Source organism: Polistes dominula, unplaced genomic scaffold, assembly GCF_049000335.1.
Source record: "Polistes dominula isolate Pdom_NZ unplaced genomic scaffold, Pdom_raw_medaka contig_49, whole genome shotgun sequence".
Classification (NCBI taxonomy): domain Eukaryota; kingdom Metazoa; phylum Arthropoda; class Insecta; order Hymenoptera; family Vespidae; genus Polistes; species Polistes dominula.
In genome coordinates this window covers 5,401,819-5,411,573 of record NW_028300914.1, presented here as the reverse complement: position 1 = coordinate 5,411,573, position 9,755 = coordinate 5,401,819, and the positions used below count along the sequence as shown (strand labels likewise).

General features: G+C 28.2%; 1 protein-coding gene across 1 annotated transcript; it reads left to right on the top strand.

Annotated features, from left to right (window-relative positions):
• Positions 1–4,248: 4,248 nt before the first annotated feature.
• Positions 4,249–9,736, top strand: LOC107065071 (cytochrome P450 4C1). The gene is made up of 12 exons (XM_089169968.1): positions 4,249–4,653; positions 4,727–4,833; positions 4,939–5,029; positions 5,292–5,474; positions 5,556–5,625; positions 5,714–5,842; positions 5,964–6,031; positions 6,135–6,241; positions 6,322–6,390; positions 6,499–6,673; positions 6,770–6,946; positions 7,039–9,736. Exons 1-12 carry the CDS (start codon positions 4,482–4,484, stop codon positions 7,200–7,202), a joined length of 1,512 nt encoding a protein of 503 aa, XP_089026094.1. The 5' UTR covers positions 4,249–4,481; the 3' UTR covers positions 7,203–9,736.
• The last annotated feature ends 19 nt before the right edge of the window (positions 9,737–9,755 follow it).

The following is a 9,755-nucleotide window of genomic DNA, read 5'->3' as shown; positions in this document are numbered from 1 at the left end:
TTTTGTCTTATCCATGGCTTACAATATTTAACCTCCAGACGACAATACGATAGACTATTAAAAACAAAAGAGTGCATCTGAAAGCCAGATGGCGTACCTTCTTAATGCAAAAAAAAAATAAAGGACAATCGAAGTGAAATATCTGGTATCAAACTTGAGGCTTTAAGTAGTCCGACATTTCATACTTAATGACATATTTATATATATAAAACCATAATAAGTTGAAATAAAAAGTATTCTCTTATTTAAAGTGTCATTATATGTGCCCATAATTATGAAAGTGGTCTAAGTCATATATCTCTTGTTTCGAGATATTTAAAGATTTATACTTGAACACTATATGAATTCTATACAATATTGAAATAACAAACATTATCTAACAATTCATTTTTGATAATATCGTGAAAATTACATTGAATTTGTTTAGTTTATAATTGTTGGGGCCTAAATTCCTCAATTAAGAGTCCTCTGGCAATTTCGTATATGGTTCATAATCGGAAAGGTTGGGATGTTCCCTTTGTTGTTCGTTGTGAATCCTTAAGTCCTTTGTTCTTTGTGGCTTCTGTGTTCCTTAGATGCTGAAGATGTATCGTTGTAGGCGTCCGGTGGTGGAATAGAAAGAATGGTCCTTTGAATTGACCCAGCAGGGCGCATATATGGTGGGGGTGCGAGAGGTAGGGATGCGAGAGGTGAGGTTAGTGCTTCGATAGTTGCTCGTAACGAGTATCGATCTAGAATCTTATATTAATCGATAGAATCGAAAGTGCGCAATTTGATACAGCTAGTTACCGTACGATCATTTCGGATCGTACAATAATAATGTAGTGCGTAATAACTGATAAACTCATTTTTTATTAATTTTGACGCAGACCACTTTCATAATTATGGGCACATATGTATATGGGAAATTCATCGAAAAATCCTTAATCTGGTATTCAAAGAAAAAGCGATTTCAACTTATATGGATTTTATAGTAAAAGATTCAAACAGACTAGCTAACGCTTTACAAAATATCAACGGAGAAAACTTAGATGTTATGCATCATCAAATCTGCAAATTATGCATGCAAATCTATGTACAATAGACATAATATATGGTTACATATAGCAATTCTGAAAAATTTAAAATATATGTATAAATATAAAAAAAATGCATTAAAAATTACTTTTTTCTTGTACCGACAGAGAGCCTAGTAGAAATTGATTTAAATTTGCAGAGTGACTCGAATTGTAAACTTGATGAGCATATGGCTGAGTAATAGTCAATATATTTGATTTTTATAATAGAATGTAATGTCAATCTATATTTAATATTTTATTAAATTTTTTTTTTACCAGAGTGTTGGTCATAATTTTAATAAGGTTTCTTAAGTTTTTGTTATATCCAAATATCATATTTAACAATTCAACTATTGGAAAACGACAAAAGAAACATCTTTCACAGATTGATAAAATAGCAATCGAGGTAAAAATAAAAAAATATAAAAACATTTTCACATTTCAAATTGCCTAGTTTTAACCCAATATTATAGTTTAAAATTAATTACATTTTATTCATTTATATTATTTTTGCTCATTAAGATTGTAAAGAGAAAGGAAGAATCCATATGCGAAGATAACTTTACGGGGGAAGGAATAGATCCAAATGAAAGTAAGAATAATCATTTTTTAAAAATATATTCTTTTGGAATGTATTTATAGATATAAATACCTTTTATAATAATAAATAAATAATATATTATATCTGGTATAAATAAAGGATATAATACGAGTCCATTTCTAGATGTGATATTCAAATCATTTTACAAGACCGGAGAATATTCGGAGGCAGATATTCGAGATGAGATAAATACAATAGTTTTTGCTATAAGTTAATATCTGTCTAAGATTGAAGACAATATCTTTCTATAAATTATGGTAATAAAAAAATTGTGTTTTTTTCCCTAGGGAACCGATACTACCGCTCATACACTTGGATTTTTATTTTTAATGCTGGCTACGTATCCTTACATTCAAATACGCACAGATAGCAATTAAAAATTATCTTACTTGTCATTAACTTTTAAAAAATTAAATGTATTTTTATACAAAACTTTTATAATAAATAAGACTTTTCTGATTGCAGAAACATGCATACGAAGAGTTGTACGATATGTACGGTTCGAGCGAATCTTATGAAGTTCCTATTACTTTGAAAGATATTAAGAAAATGAAATATTTAGAACGATATTATTTCCACCTGTTCCATTTATTGGATGAACACTATGTAACGATGTGAAAGGTATTTTTATATACAATAAAATAGTTTTTGTCCATTAGTACTACTGTTTTATATCTAAGAATAATATGTAATTATTTACTGTATCAAGTGAACGACAATTTGGTAATACCGAAAAATTGTCAGGTACATTTTGGAACATTTTTTTTTCACCACAAAGATAAATTTTGGACTGATACTTTAAAATTTAAACCTGATCGGTTTATACCAGGAGACTATGATCCCAAATGTTTTATACCGTTTAGCTCTGGGAAAAGGAACTGCGTAGGTAACAGCATATTTTTACCCATTTTTGATATAGTATTCTAATTAGTTGATCAGCTTAGTAAATGTTTATTTAATATTACTTTTACAGGTCAAAAATTTGCCATGATCGAATTGAAGACAATAGCTGCTAATATATTGAAAAAATTTACTATTCGAATAGACAATCCAGTATCAGCTGGAGATGTAAAATTAAAATTAAATACGACATTGATGCCAGTTGAACCTATACTCTTGAGATTTATCAAAAGACAATATTTATCATTTTTGTCAGTACCATGTTTTTAATAAAACAATTGTAATAATTATTTTTTCTAATAAGAAATAAATTTTGAACTCTACAGATTTGCAGTTTTATAGTGATATTCTTATTCGTGTTCTTATCTATGAAATATACAATATTATCAAATAGAAGAAAAATAAAAACATTAAAAAAATATGTATTTCAAAAAAACGACTATAGTCGAACTAATGTAAATTTTTTTTATTATTTTTTTACAGAAAACATTAGATTTAATCTTTACAAGTATACACATACGTGCGATTATGCATATTAATTATAAAGGAAGAGAATGCGCACATACGCCTATATGCAAAACAATTTTTATGCATATTTAATATCGTTTCTATTTTAATCTGTGACTCAAAAAATATTATCGACGCAAATAATTATACGCAGTACACGTAACCACCTTCACCTTCCTACAAAGAGTGTAACTCAACTTTAACAACTTTAACAAAGAGTATTTTTGTAACTTAACAAAAAACAGTATAAAAAATGGTTACAGAGATATAGTTAGCCTCTTTAAATAGAATATTATCTCACTACAAGCTTGTTCCAGTTTATGTTTGATAAACGTCAAACCAAAGCTCTGTTAGTTCAATAAAGTCAGTTACATAAGGATAGAAAGGGCCAATAATAAAAAATCACTACTGATAACCAATTATTAGTCAATCATTTCCTTATTAGCTAATCAGAAAACCATCATGTCAGTTTCTCATAGTTATAAATATTGCATAAATTATTTATATTTTATTTGAATGTAATTAATAAATAGATGTTGTCGTGAATCAAATGTTTCGATAAAAAAAATTGAAATAGAAACGATTCGTATACGAATGCCTTGCTACCGTAGAAGTACTTTTTATTTTTATTATTTCTTGACTATCACACGCGACATTCTCGAAACGAGACATTCAATTTACTCAGGTAGACCAATATAAAAATTATTGTAAAAGTTGTTGAGAGCTACTGCGTAACTCTAATTAAAAATCTGAAAAAACGCGACTGGAGGTAAATTGTTCTAGAGAAATTATTTATTAATTAAATTCATTAATTTATTAATTCAATTAAATAAGAAAAATTAGGTATTTCTTCTTAAATAATAAAAACTGAACGATGACATTTATATAATATTAAAAAATAATCTGGTCTTATTTTATCTGTTTCTGTAAGAAACTTCTTTATTAGCATATTACAATATCATGTAGAAGCAATGTTAGGTAAACAAGTTTTTTTAAGAAAAAAACTAAGTATTTTAAATCGATTACCTTTTTTAACCTTGGAAATGTATATTATGTGAATTATATATATATTATATATATTATATATATATATATATATATATATATTTTTTTATATATATTTTAGTTTTAATTATATATAAATATAAAATAATATAAATATATAATAAGAATAAAATATCACTCTTACGTATTGAAAGTATCATAAAAACACGGACAAAGTACAGTCTTGGTATCTTTTAAATAAGATCAAGCTCATTTATTTATCTTTAGTTTGTGTAAAGACGCGAAGTATAAAGGAACTTACCTCTGAGTGTACTTTTGTACTTATCCTATACTTACAAACAAAAGCAAAGCAGTATTTTTAAATGAATTAAACACACAACTTCTGTTATTTCTAATTTGTTCAATTCAACATGGGATACATTGCATACGTTATTGTTTCAATAATAATTATAATTATATTATTCTACGTCATTAAATATTTAATAAATAAATTTCGAAAATATAACATGGTGAAAAAATATCCAGGTCCTAAAGCTTATCCTATTATTGGAAATATGTATATGTTTTTTGGTGATTTGACAGGTAAATTTTCTTATCATACTTTAAATATGTACATTCATACAATTGTTATTTAATGAATCTGTTTTAAAGTTAGATGTAACTCGTAAATTGATACAATTTACCACAATCTATTCTTCGCCTTGGCAACTCTGGATAGGCTCAAAATTACTTCTAGTCTTCGATGATCCTGAAAATATTAAAGTAAGATTTATTACATTTACTGCACTTCTTTACGAACGATTAAATCAAATAATATTTTTTTCTATTTCGGATTTTATTATATCAATTATTTGTTTTGTTTTTTAGATACTTTTAAAAAATTCAATTAATCAAGAGAAAAATTTCGTATATTACTTTGTTAAATATTCCTTAGGCGATGGATTATTTACAGCGCCAGGTAAATTATAAGCTCATATAATTTCTTTTTAATTAATACAAAAGAATGACCAAATTCAAAGAATATTCAAGTATGTTTTAAATATTTCTTACAAAGTAGTGCTGGTAATAATAGTTTATTTTTTTCCATTTGCGTAAAATATCTACACGTAAACACATGTCTATGCATGTACAAAGATATCCTTTTCTAATTTTTTATTAATAAATATATAAAAAGAAAACAGAATAAGAAAATAAAGTAAAAAATATTTTCTTATTTAAAGGATCATTATGGAAAATACATCGAAGAATACTAGATCCAATATTCAATGCCAAAATGGTTTCATCTTATATGGAGTCAATAAATAAGAATTCCAAAAGGCTAGTCAACATTTTAGAAACTACAAACGGAGAGAACGTAGATTTCTCTCATTACGTACATTTATGTACGTTGGACATCATATATGGTGAGTTTTAGAAACTCTAGAATTTTAAAAATATTTGGACATAAAAATTAATAAAAAATTATTTTATTTTTGTACTGACAGATACCTTATGGGAATCTGATTTAAATTTGCAAAATAACCCAGACTGCAAACTAGATAAATATATGACAGAGTAATAATCAAAAGAAAATTATTATATTTATAATATAACATAATATAACTTTATATTTATCTTCTTATTGAATTTTATTTGCATTTAGATCGTTAAATATAACTATGGAGAGAATCTCAAAATTTTGGTTGTATCCCAATATTATATTTAGGAATTCATCTTTAGGAAAGCGTTTTCATGAAAATGACTCATACATTATGAATCTAACAAACGAGGTAAGAATAAAAATAAATTTTTTTCCCAAATTTCTTGATTGTAACTATATAATAAAGTTTTAAGAAAAATTATATCTTATTCATACTTAATATATATTTATATATAACTTTCATTCGTTAAGATTATAAGGAAAAAAAGGAGTCAATAAAAGTAGAGAAATTTTGCCGTGAAGGATATGGTCTACATGCGAGTAAGAATAATCATTTCCAAAAATATTCTCTTAGTAAATTATTTATGGATAAATGCCTTTGATATTAATAATAAATAATTTGTCATTTTTCTTAAAAATAAAGTAAAATATACGAGTCCATTTCTTGACGCACTATTTGAATCATTTTACAATACAGGAGAATATTCGGAGGCGAATATTCGTGATGAGATAAATACATTTCTTTTTGCTGTAAGTTCAATTTATTTAGGATTATATAAGATTTCTCTTTATTTATAAATTGTTTTTTACAATTTTTTATTATTTTTTAGGGAAGTGATACTTCTGCTGGAACTCTTAAATTTTTATTTCTAATGCTAGCATCTTTTCCGGAATTTCAAGTATATAAAGATAACCATTAAGCATTATCAAATTTATCATACTTTTTTAAAAATCAAATTTATTTTGGTACAAAACTTGTGTTATTTATTTGTCATTTTTGATTGTAGAATGGTGTTTATGAGGAGCTGTACGATATGTACGGTTCAAGCGATGTAAATGATGATCCAATTACATACGATGATACTAAGAAAATGTATTATTTGGAACGAGTCATTAAAGAAACACTTCGTCTTTTTCCTCCTGCTCCATTTATTGGACGAAAATTATGTAAAAATATAATAGGTATTCATATAGACAAAAAATACTATTGGTATCTTTTTTTAGTATTTAAATTATTATTTTATGTAATAATAATATGTATTTAATTATTATATGAAGTGAACGACAACAATGTAATACCAAAAAATACTGATGTACTTTTTGCAATTTATTCTATCCACCGGAATGATAAATATTGGAAAGATCCATTAAGATTTAATCCTGATCGTTTTCTTCCGGGAAATTATGATCCGAAGTGTTTCATCCCATTCAGTTCTGGGAAGCGAGGATGCATAGGTAAAAGCACATTATTATGCACTCTTTAAATAGTTTCTAAACTGTTTATTAGCAAAGTACATGCTTACTTTATGACAATATTACTTTTTTAGGTAAATTATTTGCTATGGCAGAAATGAAAACTATAGCTGCTAGTCTATTGAGAAAATTTATTGTTAAAATAGATAATCCAGTATCAGCTGAAAATGTTGGCTTAAAAATATCTATTACTTTGGAACCAACTGAAACGATACTCTTAAGATTTATCAGACGATAATATTTATTATTTTTTTCATTATGTACTATGTTCCAAATAAAACAATTGTGAAAGAAAGAAACTGTATATATTCTACAACAGATGAATTGACAAGAATTGAAGATATATTACAGATATGATCCTCTAAATAGAGATCTTCAATTTTTCTAATGCTTGAGTTTTATGTAGAGACTATGAAACTTCTTTACTTATGAGATGCGTGGATAGTCTAGTGACCAGTCGAAGAACTAAATTATATTATTAAGTGTATGTATTGAGATAATATGAGTCTACGCTTCATAGTATGCAATCGCACACAAATACACACATCTACAACACTTAGTAGTCTGGAGTGGGAACTACGAAGCACTGCACAAAGAAGAGACCGAGATAATAAGAAACAAATGCATATTGTCTTCTATCTCATTCTCTCGCAGGATAAATCACATATATTTTTTTCTCTTTCGAAATGTTTCATCGCATTTTATGTTACAGCTTTTCATAGTTTTCAAATCATCCTGATTCTAAAGAAGTTTTCACTTCACAAAAAAAAAATGAAAAATAAGAAAAAAAATAAATATGAAAAAGATGGAGTAGAACACTTTATGCTAGAATGAGAGAGAAAGAAGAAGAAGAAGAACGTTCGTTAGTAGAATGCGTTCTGAGAATTGGATTTTAATAGGCACGTAGTTTCACGTGGAACGTTTCGAGTCGTCGAAGGAAGATTTTACGACTAACTCGTTTGAGCCTTTGAAGCCTCGGTACCGGCTAAGAAGAAAAAGAAGAACAAGAAAAATAAGAAGAAGAAAAAGATGAAGATGAAGAAGAAGAAAGATGATGCTTTTTCATAGACTAGTCCGAGTAATTAAAATTAATGTGACACTAATACCAACACGCGTCACAATCTTTCAAATAGTTGAAAATGAACATTAAAAATTGTCTTCCATGTAAATGAATAAATCAATTCGTTAAAGGATAAAATTCAAAAACTCGTACGAGTCGAAAAAAAATCCTAATCGTTTTTTTTATTTCTCACGATTGATATCAGTAAAAAAAAAAAAATATTAGTCTTTACGGTTAGGTTAATTTTGACGTGATTGTCTCGTAAACATTGGGATCATCAATTTTGTATATCATCTTGTTAGAGAAAGAGAAAGAGACAGAGACAGAGACAGAGAGAAAAAAACTTAACGAGTATCATTATCAACGTCATAATAATTTCAAGGTTCTACATTAAATTATTTATCGTTAGGAATGGCAGGAGTTACGGTCTAAGTAACACACGCGCACATACACACGTACACGTGTATTTATTTACGTATGTATGCGTAAATGTGTACGTGTTTGCGTTATAAAAAAATAAAAGAATAAGCGCGGGCGTATCGGGAAGGAAAAAGAAAGTTGGTTTTGCTGGCAACGTTACGAGTTTTCGAGACAAGTTACATCGTTCTTTCTCTAGGCGGATGTAATATTCACGACGGTCGTCGTCCGTGTCGCTTTTAACGATACGACTTTTTGGACGAAAACAAGGGGAATAAGGGATACGGAACGATGGAAGTTTAGGTTGAACTGGGTGGAAATGGTTAGGTGGGGGAGAAGGGTGAAGAGTTAAAAAAGGAAAAAGAAACGGAGGTTGTTGAACGAAACGATAAAACAAACTCAACTGTCCGCCAAGTTTTTTTCGCGTGCTAGATGCCATAACTTTGCGTCAACGTGAAACCTTTTCGCTCTTCTGCCGCGCCAAACAGAAACCAAACAGGAACACGCGATATGCTTTTACCGATTTCGAGCTTTCCTGCTCTTTTCTTCCTTGGCTTACTATAATACGTGCACGGATCCTTGTTCGGGTTACCAATGACACGTAGAACGATTTACTAAAGATTTACGACTGGGGTGAAATTTCAATCTGAATTTTCCTTTTATGTTTCACATGGAAGAAATATATTTGAATAAAAGTGAGAATTATTTTACAATTATTTCACGTAATTGTAAAATAATCAATTTATTTATAGATGAAAAATAAATAAATTTAAATGAGGATTATTATTCTTTATTGTAGTCATTGATTTTAAAAATGTGGAAAAATAGGTTGAATAAGATCGATATATGATACTAACAAATCTTAGGAACCAATCTGTGCTAAGCCAAGTAGCGCTATTCGCGTACAATAATTGCTTATGAACTAGAAAACTTTCCTTTCGTCTATCTATCTATCTCTCCATCTTTCTTTCTACCACCTGCTCATTTTCATTTTCACTCTGGTCTTTACTGGCTCGTAGTACGTCCATCACTCAGGTTGCTTGTACACGAATGTTCATTCTACTGACAATGGGAGCCCTCAAAAGGCAGAGCCTGGCACCGAATGCTTCCAATCCAAAGTAGAAATATTTTTCTGAAAGGTGAATCGATCGATGTCTGGGAATTCTTCAAAAATAACACTGTATTAACTCTTTTCTTCATGGACTATAATTAGAAAAGAAACGTGAAAGTTAAGAGTGAAGTTGTATTAGAAATACTTTGAAATCCATGATACAAAGTACTTACTATGAGCTATAATAAAGGTTAAAAAAACTC

Bases quoted from the DNA above. Each gene is read 5' to 3' on its own strand.
- LOC107065071 (XM_089169968.1), top strand. From the start codon at position 4,482: ATGGGATACATTGCATACGTTATTGTTTCAATAATAATTATAATTATA. The intron at 5,843-5,963 runs AAGAATAAAAAT...CATTCGTTAAGA, and splicing joins ATGAATCTAACAAACGAGGT to TTATAAGGAAAAAAAGGAGT. The intron at 6,032-6,134 runs GTAAGAATAATC...TTAAAAATAAAG, and splicing joins AGGATATGGTCTACATGCGA to TAAAATATACGAGTCCATTT.